The sequence below is a fragment of the Amblyomma maculatum genome, chromosome 2, assembly GCF_055883805.1.
Source record: "Amblyomma maculatum isolate TAMU_Amacu chromosome 2, ASM5588380v1, whole genome shotgun sequence".
In the NCBI taxonomy this organism is placed as follows: Eukaryota; Metazoa; Arthropoda; class Arachnida; order Ixodida; family Ixodidae; genus Amblyomma; species Amblyomma maculatum.
The window spans coordinates 84,278,962-84,301,632 of record NC_139345.1 but is presented as its reverse complement, the minus strand read 5'-3'; the positions used below and the strand labels follow the sequence as shown (position 1 = coordinate 84,301,632).

Below are 22,671 nucleotides of genomic sequence, written 5' to 3'. Positions count from 1 at the left end.
TCTAGTTAAGAGACAGGGATTCGAACCGACATATGTGCTTCCAAATATGCCTTAATCGCCCCACTACACCATGTGGCCTAGTGCAGTAGGTGTTATCAGAAGAGGAGGAGTGGGGCGGCGCCGTCAGAGAAGTAGAAAGAGTACAAATGCAATTGCGCTACCATTGGCGTGATGGCGCGCGCCACGGGAGGAAACGAGCTTTTGCCCTTACACCTTTATACACGTAGGCGGTCCTGCTAAGTGTTTCGATGCTATGAGGGTTTAATTACGGCGGGTGTAAGACTTCTAGAGGGTGCACCGGAGTGCGCGCGAGGGGTGATGGTGACCATTATCAGCAGCGATCATTATCTGCAGTTTTATTGCACAGCTGCTAGGCGCCTGTTCCTTGGGTTTAGAGTCGGTGTTATCGGCGTAACTAACCGGCGGATAGAGCGCAGGAGATGCTGCGGTAATCAACCGGTTACAGAGGATGAAAAGGATATATGACGAGAGTGGAGGAAAGCGGCCACGTTCCGTTTGCGGCGAGTGCTGCGAAACGCCCCGCGCGCTGGCAGCTGGCAGCACCCGCTGCAAACAGAGCGTGGTCACGTTCCTCCACCCTCGCCATACTCTCGCAAGCTGGCAGCGGCCAATCAAAGAATAAGCATGCGCGGGAAATATGAGTGGTCTATTACTGCACATATGCATGCCTCAAATTGTTTTATCCCTAATTAATTGCGAAATCTAAACACATCAGAAGCAGCGTTGAAAATTCATAGTACCGAGTACCGTGATCACTCAGCTATTTCGTGAAAATACAAAAGAAAGACTTTATGGCCTGGATATCTGTCTGAGCATGTCTGAAGTGGCTTGAGAACTTTGTGTTCTGATAAGTATGGGTCCTGCAGTTCCTCACAAACGTTATAATCTCATTTTTGTTGCCCTCTTTCAGATCATGCATGTCATGGGTTTAAAGCCTTGGATCGACTGGAGTGCATGGTTCCTGATCGGTGTCTCCATATCCATCGGCATTGTAGCGTGCACAACTGTGATTTTGTGCTACGGAGGAATATTGCCATACAGCAGCCCACTGCTTCTCTTCATTTTTTACGGCACTTTTGCACTTTCGGTGCTCATGTTCTGGTGAGTCTTTCTAGTGACTACCACAGTCAAGCTCATTCCAATGTAGAACAGAGCACAAAGACTGCAAGTTGCTTGAGTTAGTACAGATTCAAAATTTGGAAAAAGCATTGCACACAGGACCAGCGAAACTAGGAACTAAAATCAGTGCAGGCGCTCTTTTTTCTGTGTTTCAGCCCGTTCGTGCTGCTTTTTTAATTAAAAAGGAAATAAAAGTAAAATTAAGCATTGTATTAATGCAAACCTTTGGCCTTTTGGCCTTGACCAGGTTTTGCCCCACCAGAAGAACCAAAATCTCTCAGGTGGCGCATAGACAAGTTCACTGGCAACTTGCAAAATGTGCCTTATGTTTGTTTGAACATTGGTCTTATACACATAATGCATTCAATTATTGACAAATAGTCAATGTGGATTTCTCAGTGAACCAAGTTTTCCCAGAGGATGATGGGTTTGCTGTATTACTCTCCTCAGTGCTGCTAAGTGGATATTTAATTGCTTTCTATTTTTATTCGGCTTTCTCTGTCAATAAAAGCAATCTGCTGGAAAAAACAACCTATGAATATTACATGCATGAATAAACCTGTTTACCTATGTTGTGTTAACATCACATCTTTATTCTTTTCTCAGCTATATGGTCAGCATATTCTTCCAGTCAGCTACCGTGGCTTCATTGACCGGAATAGTGGGATTCCTGATCAGTTTCCTGCCATTCGTAATTGCTGTGTCCATGGAAGCAACATTCTCACTTTGGCAAAAGCTTTTGCTTGTAAGTACAGTAGCATGCGACAAACTTTCCGTTGTACACTTATTCAAGGTGTCTGATATGATTAAAACAACGTTATTTCAGCCAAGCTTTAAAAAATGTTTTCGGGGAAAGGTCTAAGCCACCCCAATCTGATATTAAGAATTAGTGCTTAGATTGAATGAAATAGAAAGAAAAAAAAAGCAGAATTTTCAAAAAGCCTGCTTTCATAATCCTTTTGAGTAAACATTTTAATTCGAAAACAGTTGCGTACTTGTACATGCATTGAGCTAACAATGCACTCTGGGCAGCTGCCACACATTAAGAATACACTCTGCTATTGAAGAACTCAAATAGTTTGCTAACGTAACTATGTGTGCCACTGAATGAATGTGAAATTTTAATCAATAAGCTGTAACACATTGGTAAAACGAGCAATGACCAAATTTTTGAACTCACAGCTTTACTGTGAAAGCTCTAGAGATGGCACCAAGTTAGTTACATCTGTAATTAAAACTATGCACTTTCAAGCAATTCTTTTCTAAGGTGACTTGGTGTGTTATATATACATCCAGGCATTCTTAGCTCTGTGCCAATTTTAGCACAGTATTATAACATTATATATCTGATATTCATTAGGACTGATGAAAGAGTGATATACTTCTTATTTGAATATGTTTCTTCAGAATCTAATTGAAGTTAATTATTTCCTAACAAACAAAAAATACTTGCACCTGTGCTTCTGCTTTAGTCTCATTATTCTACAATGCTGCAGTACTCTATTGTTTTCAAAGCCCTGGCTTAAGTTTTGTTCAGCATTTAGTGTACAAGTACACATTGCAGACTACGAAAAACAAAGTTGGGTGAAGCATTACTCATAACTTCATAAGCCATGTTTTTGTAGCTCAATAACAAAATTCTTGTTACTGAACCAAAGTGATGTTATTAAGGAAGCACTAATTGATTGTCAGATTGTCTATAGGGACTGATAAATTTTCTTGACTAACAAACTGTTGTACATTTTCAGTGCCTCTCCATGTCAACATCCTTCAGCTATGGTTGCCTGTACGTGAGCAGATTCGAGGAACAGGGACTTGGAGTACAATGGGACTACCTCTGGCAAAGCCCCGTCCCAGGAGACACAATGAACTTGGGCTACTGCATCATCATCATGGCGGTGGACAGTCTCGTGTACTTTATTGTGGGGCTCGTAGCATCAAACTTCTTTTTAGGTAAGTTAACTACATCTATGGATACACATTATACAGTAGAACCTCTTTGAAACCTTCCCGGTCCATACGATTTCCTGTTTCATACGTTCAAAATCGCGGGCAGTATATTATTTCCTACAGAGTTACAAAATTTTCTCCCGGTTAATACGTTACCGGATAACATGATTTCCTGGTTACTTGCGTTCGAAAATTTTGACAAACTGTGGTCGTATAACACATTTTGTGATCAACCAGACAAAAGCTAACGAGCGCTCGCGACGTGAAAAAACAGCGGTTGTCACCAGCCACAACTGCTTTACTGCAGTGCCTGGGTGCAACGGGCGAAGCATCAAAGAAAGCCAACCAGCCAACATACAAGACGCCAGTTCCCGCTGAAACATGACTTCAGGAGAAGAAACGCGGTGGCTTCTTTTGCGGGTGCCTTAGGGGCATAGGGATGAACAATTTGATAACTACAGCAACAGTGAAAGCTCGTTAATTGAAAATGGTGCCGTGACACCAGCACGGCGGCCGGCGGCACCGGAGGGTACGGGTTGGCGGTCGCAGCGACAGCTGTACAGCTCTTGTCTTCCGCGCAACCTCTGAAGCGTGCAACTAAATACTCGTTGATTCGACCCCCGTAAATTCAGAAATGCGGATAAGTGTATCTGTCAGCGCGATCCCAGCCAACTCCCATGAAGGGCTGAGTCGGACGGGCGCTACGGGCTCCTCCCCCCCCCCCCCCTTCAAATACAAATAATTATGCGGGAAAACTTTTTTTTTTTTTTGCGGCAGTCGTCTATCTTTCCACCCGTAAGTCATCTACGAAAGCACGCGGTCAGTCAAGATCATGACGCCGGCTTTAGCACCGTTCACTTCAAAAGGCATTTGCACTATCACGCGTTCAATGACTGTGTGGCAGTGGACGGTGCCCGCACAACTGGACGAGCGCTAGCACTCAGTTGCCCCCCCCCCTCCCCCCCTCACCACCACCCCTCGTGTTTTCTTTTCCCCATAGAGCTAGCGTGAAAAGGTAAACACACTGTAATACTACCGCTGCACAGCATCTTGGCGCACTGCTGAGGAATGCGCAGTGGAATGGGACTGTCAAGGCTCGAAACGGAGGGATGCACAATGAAAGCCTTTTCTTTTTTCAAGTTCTCAGCGGCGGGTGGGTTCATTATTCGAGGTGGTCGTTACGCGAGCAAATACTGTAAATTCACCGTCATGCAAATCGTTCTTGTCAGTTATTTTCGAGGCCATTCGATGATTCTCTTCTTCCCGGTTCCGTGAAGTTCAAGTTAACGAGCCTTTACTCTATTCGCTTGCATACGAGCGGGCCGGCTCTCCTGTTCCAACACTCCTGCTAACAGCACAAGCAATGCCAGCATTAGTAAATCTTCAAGTGTTTGATGACTTTTTAAATGCTGCTCTGAGGTCAATGAACAAGAAAGTGCTTCCCCATTTTCGATAACTAGTCATAACAGCAATACTACTCATTCCAGGTGAAAATGCATCAGTCTCTCAAAGGAAGCTGCTGACTTGCTTCTCTGCTAAAACGAGTGCTTCAAAACAGTACCGCCTGCCAGACTCAGTGAACAGCAGCATAAAGCCACAGCTACTGAAAGGTACAGCATGAAGAGAAGCTATGACTTCTTTTAGAAAAAAACATTGCTTTAACCATGACTACTGTCATCCACCCCTTACAGCTCCTTACGTCACAAATGACAAAGTACGGTTGGCATCGACTGGGATATCTGTACAAGACTTGTGTGTTGCTTACAACAGTGGGAAAGCAACAGAACGCATAGCTGTCTCTCATCTGTCCCTCCATTTTGAAGAAGGCCATATCAACACACTCCTTGGACAAAATGGTGCTGGAAAGACTAGCACAATGTGAGTGACATCTTATTGCACTAAGCTTAATGTTTTCAGGCAGTATGTACACAGCTGTGTACGATGAGAATTCGGTGGTATCTTATTGCAGTATGTTTAGCCTTTTCAAGCAGTATGTACAAAGTTATGTACAATATGAATTTCGACATTTTCTGCAGGTATGCTGTCAGCAATAATTTTTTTTTTCACATTCAGGGCTCAAGTTTCATGGGCTTTTTTCATGTTCACTAGCGAATGCAACAAAGAGCATTTCTTAAAATTATGAGCTTAGTAGCATGTCCTTTAACATGCTCATGTAGATATAGATTTTGCCATTGTGATGACAATATTTTTTTGCATGATCATCATCATTGCACCTTTCAAAGAAAAAAAGAAACAATCCCACGATCAGTTGAATACACATGTGGCAAATCATGGTGGCACTCAGGGTGAAACCACTGTGACACCCTGAATAACATTTTGTTACGTGCATAAAAAAGAGTGCCCGCTAAATTTCCGCACTGAGAACCTCACCAACTAGCTGTTTGACGCATCCATAGAACACACACAAAAATATCAGCGATAAGAAATGCAAGGCACCTGAAAGAGTTGACGGTGCACCACTGTCAGAAATAGCACACAATAGGTCTTTTAGCAGAATGTACAAACTGAATACTACTCATACCACTCTTTCTTCGACAACAGAAAAGTACTGACTGGGCAGCATTCGGCCACATCTGGAGAAGTGTATGTGTATGGAAAGAACATCAACAGCGAGGCCAAGGAAATAAGAAAGTACTTGGGCTACTGTCCGCAATACAATACACTGTATGGAAAGTACGTATGCAGTTATGCTTTCTTTCTTTCTCCTACAGCAAATAAAGATCCCAGCCTGGCACCACCTTAAGGTCTATGCTGACAATAGATGATCATAATGCTTTCTTCCAGGCTTACTGTAAAGGAGCACCTGACTTTCTTTGGCAATCTGAAGGCATTGATGTCACCAGAAGAAGTGGAAAAAGATGTCCAACGGTAACATTTTGCTTCCGTTTATTACTGCTATCCTTATTCGATTCTTCATCTATGCATCTTAATGAAAAAAAAAAAGTTTTAAAGTGTTCATTTGGGTCAAAAATTGAGCTTGTTATGGTGCAAAAGCTTGCACAGCTTTTATGGGAATTTGTCTCAACTAAATAAGGGAACTGAGAGTTATATGCAAAGAGAAGAAAGTGGCTCAGCACTTTTTCAATAAAAGCAAGAGAAAAACATGAAAATCAGTTAGACACAAGTGGGTATACAAAGTGATTCATGCGTGCTACATGTTTATTATTCACAAAAACTTGACATATACTTTGAGACAAGTAAAACACATACGAAAGAAAGCAATGCAAATAGGGAAAATAATGCTGAGTCTTAACAAGTGTCAGAGTTGACCACCTATCCACATCGGTATTTAAATCCTGTTATTCACACCATTATTCACTTCCTTCAAGGATACGCCAGCTCTCCCATGTCGTCAGTCCTTTCTGACTACAAGGCATCGCAAGCATGTGAAACTGATTTTATATGTTTCTACTTTTAAACTGTGCCTATAAATAAAAATGGCAAACCAGCTTTTCTTTTTACTCAGCTTTCATAATGTGAGTAAAACTCTTTCCGAAAATGCTTTTGTGCAGGCTTCTACATCAGATGGGTCTAAAGCACATAGAGCATCAACAGGCATGCCGTCTATCTGGAGGTCTCCAGCGAAGGCTATGTGTCGCCTTCTCATTTGTTGGTGGTTCAAAGCTTGTCATTTTGGATGAACCCACAAGCAGTGTAGATCCAATGGCACGCAGAAACATATGGGACCTGATACTGAAGCATAAGCATGGTAAGCATGTGTTACAAGTGCACTTAGCGCAGTTTTATGAACTTTCAAATCTTACAACCTTTTATCCTGCCACTGAAGATCGCACGATTCTCCTCACAACCCACCACATGGATGAAGCCGACGTGCTCAGCGACAAAGTTGCAATCATACACAAGGTATGTGAGTCAATACTAGTCAGCCGTGTACTACAGTCAACTCTTAATAACTTGAATGGCATTGAAAATTCCTTCAAATTATGTGTGCTTTCTACTGAAGGAACAGTTTTCAAAAATGTATTTAATGACTGAACCATGTGTTCATATAATACATCAGATATTTATTACATCAGTTCAAATTAACGGGAGTTCATTGTATACATGCTATTAATCTAGTGTGGCTTGTTGCCAGAAAGTTGAATCATAAGATTTTTTATTTATTTATTTTCTTTTTTTTTTTGCAGGGAACGCTTTTGTGTGAAGGTTCTCCTCTTCTATTAAAGAGCAAGTTTGGCTTTGGATATCAGCTGTCATTGACAAGGTCCTGCTCAGAACCCAATAGGGACAGTGATTCAGGACATTCTTCCAATGTGTCAAGAACAAGTATTGATGGTATATATGCTGAGATTTCTAATGCACATAACAGCTTGCACCAGTTTTTTTATGACTGCCTGTTTTGAGTATAACATTTCGTTAACAACTGCTTCTGTATCCTCCAGAGAACCAGCAAAGAAAATTTGTACAATATTGTATTAAGACAAAATTGCAGGCATGAAAATCTTGAAAGGAGGCTTGGTGTCATAAAAGGCTCTTAGCTTTTGTGCCTGTACTGCTACCGAATGAGTATGGCAAAACTGGTATCGTTTTCCTCCTCTTCAGGAGCTCACAAAAAGTCAGTGTCATCACGTCTTAAGAATGGCTATGCAGAAGAGCATGCAGATTTACATGTACTTCAAAAGGTGGTAAACCACTTTTAGACACTTATTAGCACTTGGAACAATGCAATTTTAATATAAATAAGAACATATAGTTAAGAGACAAAAGCTCTAATTTTTATTTATGCTTTGGAAATATTATAATTTTCTTCATATGTATGAATACCTCCCAATACATATCCAAAAGTTAGAAATGTAGCAAAAGATATATAAATCATGGTTTAACATCAAAATTGTCAAACTTCAACACTACATCTTGATGGGTGAGTCAGCGATAAATTGTCAGGCGAAAACCTCCATGTCTTTCATGTTATTGCCTAGCAGTACATCAAACCGTAAATGCTTGTAAAATAATTGTGACAAATTTTATACTCCAGATCTCAGGAAGGTATGCAACCAACTACCTTACATGAGAAGGTTAAATTGAAGAACTTCATTTTTACAGACGATTCTTCTGATATTGAAGGAATTCTTCGTGTCATCAGAAGCGTCATCCCACCTGCTCAAGTAATAGAAAACAATGGCGGCGAGGTAGTAATCAGCCTCCCTCAGAGAGACCCCGACAAGAATATGCTCTACCCCTTCTCCCGGCTCCTGACGCTCCTCGAAGAACGCATGCTGGAGTTTGGCTTTGGCAACTATGGCCTCTCAAGCACAACGCTTGAAGAGGTGTTCCTCTCCCTGTGTACCATTTGTGATGCCGGCCTCAAACTAATGCAGTCAAGCCAAGGACAGCCCGCTCCAACCAAACTCGAGACTGCTGAAAGGAGCATCAAGCGACATCATACAGGTCCGTTTCAAATACAGCATGACATTTCTTTCTTTTTTTTTTTTTTTCATTTTTGTATGCTACCAAGATTTGCCTGCTGACTGACATTGGTGGTAATGATGCAGTGAAAAGAAGAAACACAATGTTGGCATAAAGTCTTCAGTAGTAATTAAACCACAGCTTATAATAATCAAGCAACAAGCTTGGTGTCTTATAGTGCAAAAAATAAATTGTTTTTCTATATTTAACTATGAAAAATGAAATTTGCAGTGAGAAAGTTCAGTAGGGTGCAGTAAACTCTCTTTGTGGCAACACTTCTCACTGCTACAGTTCGCTGCTTTTCTCTTTTTTTTTTTTTTAGGTGTCACGCTGGAGAGCCCAGACTTCAAGCATTCCTTGGGAGCAAGGCATGTTCTAACAGGACGCAATCTGAAAGCAAGCCAGTTCAAAGCGCTTATCTTGAAACGCTTTTACCACACAGTCAACAACTGGAAGGCAATATTCTTCAGCATTGTGCTTCCATGCACTTTCATTGCTGTAGCCATGGGATTTACCATCATTGCCCCAGGAACTGTGCCAGAGCCGTCCCTCAAGCTTACAACACAGCTCTACGGACCTGGAGCAGTTGGTTTCATCAGGTGAATTGCAGATCCTCAAGCCTCTTTGATAGCATCTAAGCTTCTAGCACTGAACATGCATTCAAAGCAGAATCATAGCTAGCTTATTTTGTATCAATTAGCTGAGTGTTGCCTGCATATATCGAAGGCTAAAGCAGTAGTGTTGAACAGCCATAAGCTGCCACCTAGCAATAATATCAATATCAATAACAAACACAAGACCAATGATCCTTAAAATATTCTTCAAGTTTTCTCGACCAGTTTTGAAAACAAATATGGGCAAGATTTCACAAGCAGATAAAAAGATAAAGTTAAATTTTTATTCTGTTTAGTTTTTCTACCAGTGAAAAGGTATCGCATATTTTCCTTATTATACTTGCCATTCTTCCATGACTTATTTGATCTATTTGATTTAATAAGCCCATGTTGCCTAGTTACTACCTGTCAAAAACAACTGCATATTGTTAGGTCCCTTTTATATACCCATAAGATATTCTCTCATGCACGTCAGATTTAAACAGTAATGCATCCAATTCGTATCTGCTTCATTGTTGAGCTTGCTTAGGTATAGCCTTGACAAAAATGGTCAGTTCAGGCGTTCAGTCGTGTCCGACTCTTCGTGACCCTATGGACCATGTCACGCCACGCTTTCCGGTCTCTCACTATATCTTCTTAACATCACATAGCTTCATCTGCAATGCCTCGAAAAATGGTAAAACATATAAATTATCTGATCCTCTTCTAGATAACCTATGATCAACTCTTCTTGAAAAGTGCAAAATCTTAAGAATTGAAATGTTACAGTGATACGCATTCACCTTATATTAATCTGCTTTCAGCGAAACGCCACCCACAGATGTGTCTATGAAGATATTATCGTTTCCAGGAGTAGGGCCATCTTGTCTGAAAGACAATGCCAAAGAGTAAGTTTTATGTTTCTGCATGACATTACCTTCGACTAAGTGAGTGAGTGCATGCATTGAAGGTTTTCTCTTTCAGGACAAGCACTGATAGAAGAATACATAGACACTCTCTAGTAATCATGTAGGATGTATCCGGACATCCATTACATCAGAGCACATTTAGTTTCGTGCACAACGTAACTTTACTTTCTGAGCCATAAAGTTAGAAGCAACCTAAATTTCGTAACCACCCTTACAGGTAGTGATGATTTTTCATAGCCATATTATGCAACTCTGCACAAGGATAGATAGTACAGCTTTGCACAGGTCAGAAACCCACTGCAGCACAACTGCTTCATGCAGCACGAATTCACAGGATCAAACCTGGCTGCAAGTCAGCCAGGTTTCAATGCAGACAAAATGCAAAAACATCTAGTTATTACTTTCAGAGTACTTTGAAAGACCATAAGAGGTCAGGATTACTATAGAGCCCTTCACTGTGGCATGCCTGATAGCCAGTTACTCAGCTATGAAACAAAATGATGAATTGAGGAATTCATATTGACATCTGTGTGCTCAGGTCTTCCTTTTTCGTGTTACCTACATCAGCACATACTTCTGCGCTGTATGTACGCACTCGTTTGCAAATAAATGGGGCCAGTACACAGATGAAGAACTTCTTTTCAAATTCTGCAGGTCATACTGTGTAAGCATTACTGGAATGGCAAACAATGTCATGGAGATACCACGAGGGGCACTGCATTACACTTGTGACACTTCAGAGATAGAGGAAAAATGGGAAGATGTGCCAAAAGCCATGACAGAAACTACCGACATTGTGTACAATGCTACTGGACTCAACATTCCAAACTACCTCTTAACATCGTTTCCTGCTTTTATAGAACGGAGGTAAGATTTGTTATTGACGTACATAAGCCCTGCATGTGAACAAGTTTCTAAATAAATTCCAGTTTGCATTAGAACTTTTTCTACTCTTATTGCTGTCTCAGGTATGGTGGCTGGACATTCGAGAAGAGAGACGTAAAAGTATGGTACGACAACACGGGCTTTCATTCAATGCCCGCATACCAAAACGCACTTAGCAACGCTATTCTGAGATCTGCGGTCAGCCACTCCAAGTCTACACTCAATGCGTCCAGCATGGGTAAGTTGCTCACTTCTATAAAGCCATTCACTCAATTTGTATATCACTAAATCCTAAAGAAGCATGAAAGCAAAGAGGTAGGCTTTATGCAACAAAACTGCATGCCTATTTCATTAGAACATTGGTGGTTTGTGTTATGGCACTAACTTCACTCTGAATTTTTCTGATTGAAGGGATCACGGTGTACAACCACCCTCTTCACTTGTCTTCTGAACAGCTTGGGAAACAGACAATGTAAGTGAATGACTTTCACTGCAGGCCAATGGGCATGTCATTCTGCAGCTAACCTGCATGACTGGCCGGGTAAAATACAACCTAACGGTGGGTTCAGAACTGCTCAGTCCTCAACCCTCACTTCTGTGCAGTAAACGCATGCATGAAACCGTAATTTTCACTGGTCTAGGTAACGACAATAAGAAAAGTTCTATAGGAAGCTGTTGGCTGAATTATTACGGTATATGTGAATTGTGAACTGTGAAAAGTACACAACAGCTCAACACTTATGCTGGGCCACAAAAATGAAGTATATATGCTTGTCTTCAAAATGGCTTCCCTAGACTAAGTAGAATAAGTAGGATTTTTGTGCAGCAGTTTCACTAAATGCTTCGACCTGACAAAGCGTGTAAGAAATCTTTATTACAGTTATTGCTGCATTTTGTACAGTCAGCTTGCTTAAATTGCCGTATTAATATAAAAAATCAACGCAATATTAATTATCAAGAAGCCAGCATCCCGTAATACATTGAAATCAAATAACCAGGTCCAGAGGCCATTCGTGTCTCTATGATAATAGCGTCATTGCAATTTTTGCACTAAAAATATGTGATGACCAAAAACTTATGGCCAAGCTTTATCTCCATAATAGAAAACATACCACCTTTCAGTGAGCTTTAATGTTCACAGTTCATAAAACTATGCTTATTGTTATTTCATAAGCAAATCACACCAGAGTGAACTTCAATTTATTGTGCAGTAATAAATCTAAATAGCGCACATTTTCTTTTATCGAATGCCGCTTTCTCGAAATTTTAGAGAAAAATTTACAAGTGCAAGTAAAGCATTAATTTTTTTCTGCATCTCTTGTTCTAGACTTGGCCACGTAGCTGAAGTGGGTATCGCCATGGTGGTGCTCATGGGCTTGGCATTCATCCCGTCACGTGTCATCGTGTACGTCGTGAACGAACGCATACGCGATGAAAAACAAGTTCAAAGCATCTCCGGAGTGGGAACAGTGCTGTATTGGACCACAACCTTTATCTGGGACATGGGCATTGTCCTCGCAACAGTTGCCCTCTCAGCTGTCATCATCATCGCCTTTGGCCTCCCGGTCTATGTCAGCAAGCTCAATTTTCCTGCTGTGCTCCTACTCATGATTCTCTTTGGGTGAGCATGATTCATTCGAGCATGTCATGCATATGCCCATCGGGAAGTGCACCGACATAAAGTTAAAACAAAATGCGATGTAATCCAAGCAGTAATCCAACAAGCATACTTAGCATGAGAATGTACCTCACCTATAAGATATTTCAAGTTAGTCTAGCTATCTGCATGCTTTCACCTGTTTTAACTGTAAGCAAAGTCAAATCGCTGCTAAGCATAGCCATTTGATACATGGATTTCAGGCAGATTTAAAGTTCTGCCTTGGATAAAAGCTACTAAAATAAATAAAAAACATTCCATTGACTGCAAAATTGTCTGAAATGCCTCACAAATGTACAAGCATAGAAGCATGAATATGCTCATATGTATTGGATGTCCATGACCGCACAGGTCAAAACATGGTATGCGCAACCGTATAATTATTTATAGCTTTCCAACTTTTTGCTTGGTTAAGATTATACCAGTTTCTGCCCCATAGACGAGATGGTGCAGAAACATGAAGGCTAATGAAAAGGGCGGTTCTACTTAAGTTGAGGACAACGCAGAGCTCCATGGAACTTAAAATCATAGGCGTAATGTTAAGAGATAGGAAGCATGCAGAGTTAGTCAGAGAAATAACGAGTTAATGACAGTCCAGTGGAAATCGAAAAGAAATGGGCATGGGCAGGGCATGTGGCACGAAGAGAGGATAACCAATGGTCACTTAGGGTAACAAATTGGATTCCAAGGGAAGGAAAGTGTAGCAGTGGGAAGCAGAAAGTTAGGTGGGCAGATGAGTTTAAGAAGTTTGCAAGGGTCAAGTGGATACAGCAGCACAGGACCGGATTAATTGAAGAAATATGGAACAGGTTTTTGCCTTGCTGTCGGTATAGTCGGGATGATGACGATGATGAGAGTGGTGATGGTGGTGGCGGCAATAATGATTTTGTATAGCTGACAAACTTGGCTAAAGTTCTTCACTGGAGAATACATGCAAGCCCAACTGTCAAGTCTTCATACCCTAAATGCAACTGCTGTCCATCTGTGCTAATAGCAGTCCTTTTGTTGTTCTGTTCAAGATGGGGAACCACGCCATTGATGTACTGCCTCTCACGGCTGTTCAAAGAAGCAAGCATCTCCTTTGTGGTGCTGTACTGCGTGAACTTGTTTATTGGACTCAACATAGCAATCGTCATGCTGGTACTCAACATGATACAGATAAACTCTGTAAGTCATGGTACAAATGAGTAAATATCTGAACAAAGTATCGATAAGGCAATGAAAGGGACACAATTTCTACTGGAAGTTGAAGCAGACTTCAGCTCTCCAGCATATTTGCATATAAGAAGAGGTTGATGGCAATTTTACATAAAGTTTTGTACACATACACATTTTTACATAGTCCCATTAGATGTAAGCTTGCTTAGAAACATAGACAATGTTCATACACTAAATTCTTATGCATAAATATATTTTTTTATACATACTGCCACCATTAATTTCATGAAATGCAGGAAAATTGCAGTAGATTCTGCACACAAATATGCACAAAAACTTGTGTGTGAGAATCATATTGTTTGAATTTCTTGTGCAATGGAACTGCAAAAGAAAACATACGAAATAGAATTTTCCCATTCCACACATGACGCAGTACCATATTTTATGCTACTTACAGTTCTTGTCCTGCTATTGCATTTTTACTGAAACTGCATGAGTCAACTAACCTGAATACCTGCTTAAACTCAGACCTTTGACATTATGTGAGCACAAAGTTGGATGCGTATTGTCAACAAAATCATCAAAAAACTGTATCAGCTTTTTTTCTTCCTATGTAAGTGTTAATAACAAAAACCAAAAAAAGGCACACCCATAAACTGGAAAGCTGATACAGGATCACTCTCTGTATCCTCTACTATGCTTTTATTATATTTAGCCTCAAGGCATTGCCCATTTTAAAACATAATTATAAATTAGCCACTCAGCCTTTAAAACACACAACTGCATAGCATCAAGCAAAACCGTCATCAACTGAGAGTGGATAATGCATATTTATGCAGTGTATCTACATTTTTGGTTGCCATCACCAACTCTCAGCATGCATGACATTTATCGGTTTTACAAGTGTTAGGGTTTAAAACCATGCTTATATAGTCACTAAATTAAATGTTTCTGACGTAATCCAGTACCAAACAAGTGTCAGGCTAAAATTAATGGTTGTTCAATGAAAAGTTATTTCTGCATAAAAGCTTTTATATAATCTTTCATGTTTATAAATGCTTGATAACGCACTGAAATGTACTCATAGAAGCAAATTTGGGCACTTTTGTTTTTTTTTTGCAAGTAATATATTTATCCTCAAATTAGGATGGGACAACTGTGACCTGAAGCAGAGATAGATTCTCAACTTTCTTTTTTAATGAAATAAAGTTGCAAAAAGACAGTTTTTACAGGGAATCACTGCCTGTACTTGCCTGTATGGGTTCGTTACTTTATGTGAAGAGAACTAGAAGGCCTTAAAACGACCAAGTTGAGTCATTGCATTTACTGCTGTGGTGGGTTTGCATTCAATGTTTACATTTCTCGTTGCAGGGTAACCATGAACTCATGACAGGACTACAGAATGCAGCACTCATCTTTCCACAGTATGCCCTGATTGGCGGCTTTGTTAGCTTGGCCAAAAACCATATTCAAGCTGACATATATGCTCGCTTTGGCCAGGACACCTACGAGAACCCTTTCAGCAATGAAATCCTCAATTACAACCTCTATGCAATGTTCCTGGTTGGAATCGTCTTCTTTTGTATCAACCTCTTCCTCGAGTTTCACCTCAAAACGTCATCCCCTCCCAGGTACGCTATGTTTTCTTCGATCTCTTTAATTTCTACTTTTTATAGCTATGCAAGGCAAGTCAGAATGTACATTTCTGGCTACAATAATACAATCCAAACAAACAAGCAACATGAGTATGAAGTTTTCCTCGTACTTGTGACCTAACAAAAGCACTGTCGTTCAAATTGCATAATTAAGCTTTGGTGTCCCCTATATCCCATCTGCTGACTGTGCACGTACCGATCAGGGTCTGGCTAGACATGACAGCTGCCAGTGTAGAACATATGCATACTATCACACAATTTGTGATGTAATATGCTTGTAAAACAAGTAAAGTAATAGCAATGACCTGTAACCATATACAGTCGAACCCGGTTATATCGAACCCGAATATATCGAATTTTGGTTATATCGAACTCGCGGAATATCCCCTTGAAAATCCCATGTAAAAGTATAGGAAAGCCGCGTCATATATCGAACTCAATTTCGCCGGTCGTTCGATATATCGAACTCCGCACCACGCACTGGAAGGTGTGCCTTCCCCAAAGACGATCGCATCACCCTTGGCCGTTTGCCGCGTGACGTTTTCAAGCCACGCGCGGAAGGAATGAGAAGGGACAGTTCTGGACAGCGCCGCGCCCGTTCCCCAAAGGCGCGCGCATCTGCAGTTATCGTTACCCGCGCGCCAACACATGACGTTTGCAAGCCATGTGCGTGGGTGTGCCCATTCTTTTGCCGAGCTCTCTCCTTCAACACGCGCTACGCATGCGCCAAGCCAGCTCAGCCCGTTTTCAGACAGACGTGGGACGCTTTCTCCAGCGTGTGTTGCGAACCCTCTGCGCGCGGCGGCTGACGTGGCTATAGCGCCTGCGGACGTTAAGAAGCGGCAGCTCTCTGTGTTTTTTTTTTCTTTTTTTTTTTTTTTTTTGCGAGAGTCATTCTTTCTTATCGTTGTGCTGTACGCGCGACGTAGCGTAAGATATGGCAGCTGCGGACGTTAAGAAGCGGCAGGCTTTTTTTTTTTTTGTTTTTGGCGGGAGCCGTTTATCTTTGCATGTACGAACCAACGGAAGCACGCCGTCAGCTGCTGCAATCATGACGCCCGCCCCAAGCGCATCATGATAAATCGAACCAGGCTTGTGCAATCAAGCAATCACGGGCACTGTGCCAAGTTCGCTCCCCGCCACCGCCACCGGAGGAGCTATAGAAAGATAAACGCGCCCTGACGTTATCGCTGTGTAACATCTTGGCACGCTGCCAAGAAATGAGCTGTGGATGCGACGACCGAAACGGAGTGACGCGCGCCATCGACATGCAAGCGAAAACCTCGCGATTTTCTGCCCCAGCGACACAGAAACCTTGTTTTGAGCTGCCGCGGTGGCTCGAGCGGCCAGCGGGACGCAGTTCCAACACGTTGGAAATTTTTTGCTCTGTCGCTGCCGCTCGTCGCTGAGATCGCTCAATCGCTTGCATGTGAGCGAGCTGGCCTTAACGCATTTTTTTTTTTCAAATTCTCGGGTGCAAAAGTGGAGAGTGGGTTCATTATGCGAGTGGGCTGATTACGCGGCAAATACGGTATCGTTTTTTCGCATCGTAAGTGCCGTCACAAGCCAATTTCTGTATATCGAATTATCGATATATCGAACTTTTTCGCGATCCCCTTCGAGTTCGATATATCCGGGTTCGACTGTAGTTATTAAATATACATGATTTTTTTACAGCTTTTTCTTTTTGCTAAGTCCTTGATTTCTTCATTTCAGTGACCCAAAGCAAGCTAAGGCTACCGAGGACAGCGACGTCATAGCAGAAAGAATTCGGGCTAATGGCGACACTGGCAAGCAAGATGTGCTCAGAGTACTGGATGTTGTCAAGGTACTAATTAGCCATTGCTCTGGCATATTTCTGGCTATGACTGGGGAACCAGGCAATAAGTACGGGTGGTTGATATTATTCATTGTTACTAGACTCTTCGTGCCACAGCTACACCTGTATTAATGGGCATGCGGTAATGGTGGGCAGTAAAGCCATCGCTGTCAAGCCATAAGTTATCATGAAGCGTGGAACTACTGCTGTCGTTTTTTCATGCTTGAAGCACTGAAAAGTCTGAAACTTTTCAAACCTGCTTAAACTTTCAAAAATCTTTTTATCTGTGCATTGGTACCTGTGTGACAGCTTCAACTAATGCGACTTTCCATTACAGATTTATCAAGGACGACAGAGAGCTGTAGACAACGTCTCGTTTGGCATTCCAAAAGGGGAGGTATGTGTAGTGATTATTCAATTATGGCACTGGAAGCGCACAAGAACGTTGCTTACCATAGATCGATACAACTATAAAGAAAAATGCTGCTTTTGCCCCTCAAAAGACCCTCCTGCAGCAAATGGCATTGACCCGATTCTCACTAATTCAAGCATAATCTCCTTAGACCTGCCAGCATGCATGACAACATAGGGCATAGCGGATGAAAGGTGATTCACCACAACTTAATTGGACTAAACGAGGCATCATGAAAATTGTTGGCGCCATTGACTGAAGGGCTGCCTTTGAAGAGCTTCTGCCACATTTTTCTTGAGTTGTATATGACTATATTCAAGGTGCTGTTTAAGGTTTTTTCATGCATATGTTTTCAAAAATAAACTTCTTTGCCAAAGAGTAGCAGCTTTAAAATGCTGTACAGCAACAGTGCACAATTACTGTGAAAGAGAAAGAGAGAAAGAGAGAGAAGGCAGAGAGGTTAACCAGGAAAGCTTGCAGTTTGCTACCCTGCACTGGGGAAGGGGAATGAGAATTACTATGAATCTAACAGGAAAACAAGAGCAGTTCACTTGAGCATGCATGCATAAATGCAGCTTTTATAAAAACTGTCTAATTTGACTATGATGGAGCCAGGAATACACCTACAGCACTTATTTTTAACTCAGTGCACTCATATAAAACCTGTTACGCATTTGAGACGACTTTTTGTTTTTGTTCCGGCCATTACATGTACAGCGCGACACGCTGATGTTTGTAGGGGACTAGGTCCAGTCAAGCTGCGAAAAGCGGCTTTTTACCTTGTCTCCACCATGTTCAATGGAAGTAAATTTATCTTACCTTATCTACAAGCTGTGCGTTTATCTCCAATTAGAAGCTCTCATTGTGACAGTGCATAAACAAATGCATTGTTTGTTATTATTTTTGCCACAGTGCTTCGGACTTCTTGGTGTTAATGGAGCTGGGAAGACAACCCTGTTCCGTATCCTAACCGGGCAGCTTCAACCTACCCGCGGCACCACCTTGGTTCAAGATACAAGGTAGGTTTTCCTCGAGCCCGGGGAACACATTTTAGTTCCCATAAGTGTCAAATATGTGCAGAATATTCAATGTACAATGTATCTGCTCTATGTGTGAAATATGTACTAAATTCAAGAACTCCCTGCTCACAGGTTAGACAAGGTATACTCCAAGGGTACCCAGCTGGTGGGTTACTGCCCCCAGGCAGACGCACTTGATGACCTGCTGTCTCCAAAGGAACACCTTGTCATTTACTCCATGATGCGTGGGATCCCAAAGGGTGAAATTAAGGAGGTGATTATTTCACGCTGTATTTCTCTGCTTATGCACAGAGGAGAACACTTCCAATGACACCAATATGTGAGCCTTCTTTAGTATATTTAATGTTGAGACCAAACAGCCATTTTTAATAAGCCAGATGTTCAAATCAAGCCAGTCAGAATTAATTCATAAGATTTAACGAATTAAGTTTACTGCATACTGTAAAAATAAATATTTACTTTGTTTTATGTTACTGCAATCATTCCCACCAGGTAGATAAGCAGTAATATTTTTTTTTCTATGCTACAGTGACATTATTTGGTTTTCAATTATAATTAAGACCAAACCACAGCCAATACCTATCAACATTTTTGTGATATTCTATTACCTCCACTTTTAAGTATTTCAACAATTATAACTATGTTGAGAACAGTGTAACTGTGATTGGATGCATTGAACATAGCTGAAAGAATTTTTCTGTTCAAGGCCATTGAGAATGCAGGGAAAAGATACCTTGTCTCTTTGTTCTTACAATAGAAAATATAACTTAAAATCATTGCTAAACATGCAATGTATGGCAAATTATAAAGAATATGACAGAAACATTTCAATGGCTGACGCTTTATATGCTAGGTAGCGCTATAAAACATACAAGAGGAAGCACTATTGGAATGTGTCATGACACTTTAAATTTACTACAAATTTTACAGGTTTTAGGGCTAAGTTCATTTCAATGGCACTTTCTTTTTAAGCAATGCCGTTTTCGCAGTATTGAAATCATGTCAAAGACTAGCTGCTGTTATAACTGCAGGTACTAAGCCCTGACTTATCTCTGCAGAAATGAGAGCATGCCTTCAGACTTAATACAGCTAACTATCAGTTATTTATATCTAGACACAAAAATGTAAGTCAGACCAAGAGAATATGCAACCGGTGCTGCTGTGCGTCCCTTTGGCTTCAATCACATATTTAACAATCCAGAATATTTACTGGGCACTGGGGAACAGATCAAAACAGAGCTCTTATTGCAATGCCTTTTCACTTCTATTTCAAACAGTTCTGGCATTAAAAAGACAGCCTACAACTACTGGCATTTTTTTTCTTTCTGACTTAATGCAACGCAGTTTCCGAAAAGCTGGCCATTTATTTGCAGGTTGTTGAAGAGGCCCTCTCAAGGTTCCAGCTCTCAATTCATGCAAACCACAAAGTGGGAACACTCAGTCGGGGCACTCGAAGAAAAGTCTGCACAGCAATTGCTATGCTTGGCAACCCACAGATTGTGCTCCTGGTCAGTTCATGCCACACTTTCATTTTTCCAAACTATTCTTAGTCCTCTTACTTTTTGATACCCATCAATGCCAACTTAAGGATTACACTATAGCCTATAGCTCAGCAGGCATCTTTTGAGCATAAATAAAGCCAAGAGTTCTTCCAGAGATGCCAGTAAAAAGCACTGAGATGCTCAAAGAATCACAGTGAAACCTACACTTCAGTGTTCTTTCAGTAGTAGCAACACTCTACTCATATAGGTGTACAGTACATTCTTTTTCTAAAACAGGTGATACCTTGTGGTAGAAAATATAGTAACTATTTAAGCGCATATACTGAATGCATAACGAATATTAAACTTTCAGCAGTGTAAACCTAAACCGTATGTGTATTGGAAGTAAATCCTAATTATTCACACAGCACTTATAGTTACACAATACTCTACTCATTCTCTAGCATTTTGACGTAGCCGACTTTAATATGTGCATTATAATATGCAGAACAGTGAGTGTTTGTGAGATATGTTAAGCAGCATTAAGAATACTAATCAATTCTTATTCCCATATACCTCACTTGTCTTCTATGCCCAGGATGAGCCAACAAGTGGAATGGACCCCGTTACACGAAGGCTCGTCTGGTCCAATGTCTCTGAAGCCATTCGAGAAAAGCGATCTGTCTTGCTGACATCACACAGGCAAGCAACTGAGATGGCTCCATTTGGTCTAATGTTTACAGAAACTAAATAGCCCATTTAGTATGCAAATACTGCCTAACTGTAAAACATTTTCTGCAAAAGCAATTTGCTTACGTGAGCACTTGAATTAAATGATTTATTGAATGGCCCGCGCAACTTCAGTGTTAGTTGTCATAGCACATATATCTAGTTTATAAGCAATTATGATTCATGGTAGAAAGAAGGAATGAAAAATGGATTCTTGGCACTAGCACTAGACTGTTAAGATTGTTTTGTTTGTCAAGCATCAATATAAGGGCAAGCCAGTTTAGCATCATGAGAACCCTGGACATCAGATTCCATTTTTCAAAACACAAAAAAGAAGTACTCTTGGAGCCCAGAACGGTAAAACTTAGCTTCAATCATTTCTCCATTACATCATATTGCAGCTTTTGTGCATGATGTCATAGCTTATTTGACGTTTACTTCTTGTCAATATTGCAGTATGGCTGAGTGTGACCTGCTTTGCTCGAGGCTCGCAATTATGGTGAATGGACAACTGTGCTGCATAGGAAGCCCGCAGTACCTAAAACATAAGTAAGTAATGAATACACTAAACAAGTAAAGTAGAATGTGCAATGCGGGGGCTTTATCAGAGAGCATGATGACTAGAGGCCACATGAAAGGACTGCAGAAAACAAGGCATTTTTCACTATCATAAGCTGCTGCTGTAATAAGACCCTCCTAAGATTTTGTGGTGGCTGTCAGCACGAAATGGCGTCTCATCAAGAATTTTGGTCAAACAAACGGGAGTGCAAAATTTGTTTGTTTGTTTGTTTGTTTTTTGTTTTGTTTTTTTTTTTTGTTTTTTTTTTTTTAGCTCCAATTTTAAAGGACAGCTTCTGAAATTTTTTGACATTCGCATATACTGGTAAAATTTTACAGTAGGTTTTCCTCTCCGCCCTGATGCACCCTACCAAATATGGGTACCATGAGATGATTTGTTCGCACGCAACTCTGTTTTAAAATCTGCAGTTTTCATGGCCTCAGTTCAAATAATTCCTGTGGGAAACACTGCGTTTGTGACGTCACAAACATTATACCCATGCTACTGCCCACTTCCCATGTGACCACAAAATTTTGAGGCCTGTATAAGGCTATTTCAATCATTTTATGCACTGCGCACTGTATTTTATGCACTGAAAGTTCTGGCCATGAAACCAGTTTCAGTTCCAATTTGCTGTTCTTTCATTTTAAAAATAGTTCTACTTAGAACTTTAAAAAACGTTTTCTTTTGTGTCGGAGTCAGGAATGTAATGCAAGCAATAACTCAAAATGATGAAAAAAACCACCAGAGTTGCCCTTAAAGCAAAAACTTTAGTGTCCTTCAGGAGTGCCTAAAAACTTGCTGGCTATTCACTATGACCTAAGCTGCAGTCAATCACAAGGAAAAATTACAGACCTTCATCATGATTTTGGCGATGACCATTTTTATTTCTTTCCAATCTGCAACTTCGTTCTTGCGAAGCATTCATTGTTTTTGTCATTTGTTCTGTAACTGAAGGAATGAGCAGTGTGTCAAGTGACAAACACACCTACATTTATCATGACTTGATAAACCTATTACGACATAATGTAACTAGACAGAAAAGCCTCATTCCACTTGTCTAAGTGAAGCAGATGTGTATGTGTGTGGTTCCCCCATTTTAGAAATATTTCTGTTTACATGTGTTGCCCTTGTTGCTTTTGCTTTGTTTTTTTTTTTTTTTTGTTTTGTTCTTTTTTTATTACAGCCGAGCTTCTAGAAATAAACTCCTTGTTTT

The 22,671-nt window shown here is 40.8% G+C and overlaps 1 protein-coding gene and 1 long non-coding RNA gene across 11 annotated transcripts in view; one reads left to right on the top strand and one right to left on the bottom strand.

The window, feature by feature from the left end:
* LOC146199172 (uncharacterized) overlaps nucleotides 1–22,671 on the top strand; it is a 210,027-nt gene that overhangs the window by 182,874 nt on the left and 4,482 nt on the right. For all 10 annotated transcript variants that reach the window (XM_084594635.1, XM_084594630.1, XM_084594636.1 and 7 more), the window contains 26 exons: nucleotides 932–1,122; nucleotides 1,747–1,885; nucleotides 2,889–3,093; nucleotides 4,578–4,700; nucleotides 4,782–4,968; nucleotides 5,653–5,784; nucleotides 5,896–5,979; nucleotides 6,624–6,820; nucleotides 6,899–6,975; nucleotides 7,260–7,407; nucleotides 8,176–8,520; nucleotides 8,861–9,137; nucleotides 9,956–10,039; nucleotides 10,715–10,927; nucleotides 11,029–11,183; nucleotides 11,357–11,417; nucleotides 12,273–12,566; nucleotides 13,622–13,769; nucleotides 15,132–15,391; nucleotides 17,132–17,243; nucleotides 17,572–17,631; nucleotides 18,559–18,665; nucleotides 18,798–18,939; nucleotides 20,060–20,194; nucleotides 20,766–20,869; nucleotides 21,353–21,445. In XM_084594635.1, coding sequence (XP_084450761.1) covers nucleotides 932–1,122; nucleotides 1,747–1,885; nucleotides 2,889–3,093; nucleotides 4,578–4,700; nucleotides 4,782–4,968; nucleotides 5,653–5,784; nucleotides 5,896–5,979; nucleotides 6,624–6,820; nucleotides 6,899–6,975; nucleotides 7,260–7,407; nucleotides 8,176–8,520; nucleotides 8,861–9,137; nucleotides 9,956–10,039; nucleotides 10,715–10,927; nucleotides 11,029–11,183; nucleotides 11,357–11,417; nucleotides 12,273–12,566; nucleotides 13,622–13,769; nucleotides 15,132–15,391; nucleotides 17,132–17,243; nucleotides 17,572–17,631; nucleotides 18,559–18,665; nucleotides 18,798–18,939; nucleotides 20,060–20,194; nucleotides 20,766–20,869; nucleotides 21,353–21,445 — 4,073 coding nt within the window. The remainder of the gene's footprint in view (nucleotides 1–931; nucleotides 1,123–1,746; nucleotides 1,886–2,888; nucleotides 3,094–4,577; nucleotides 4,701–4,781; nucleotides 4,969–5,652; nucleotides 5,785–5,895; nucleotides 5,980–6,623; nucleotides 6,821–6,898; nucleotides 6,976–7,259; nucleotides 7,408–8,175; nucleotides 8,521–8,860; nucleotides 9,138–9,955; nucleotides 10,040–10,714; nucleotides 10,928–11,028; nucleotides 11,184–11,356; nucleotides 11,418–12,272; nucleotides 12,567–13,621; nucleotides 13,770–15,131; nucleotides 15,392–17,131; nucleotides 17,244–17,571; nucleotides 17,632–18,558; nucleotides 18,666–18,797; nucleotides 18,940–20,059; nucleotides 20,195–20,765; nucleotides 20,870–21,352; nucleotides 21,446–22,671) is intronic.
* On the bottom strand, nucleotides 6,680–22,582 carry LOC146199173 (uncharacterized). The gene is made up of 3 exons (XR_014705045.1): nucleotides 22,311–22,582; nucleotides 9,935–10,019; nucleotides 6,680–6,804 (listed from the first exon to the last, which is right to left on the bottom strand). It is a non-coding gene; the product is annotated as an uncharacterized LOC146199173 (long non-coding RNA).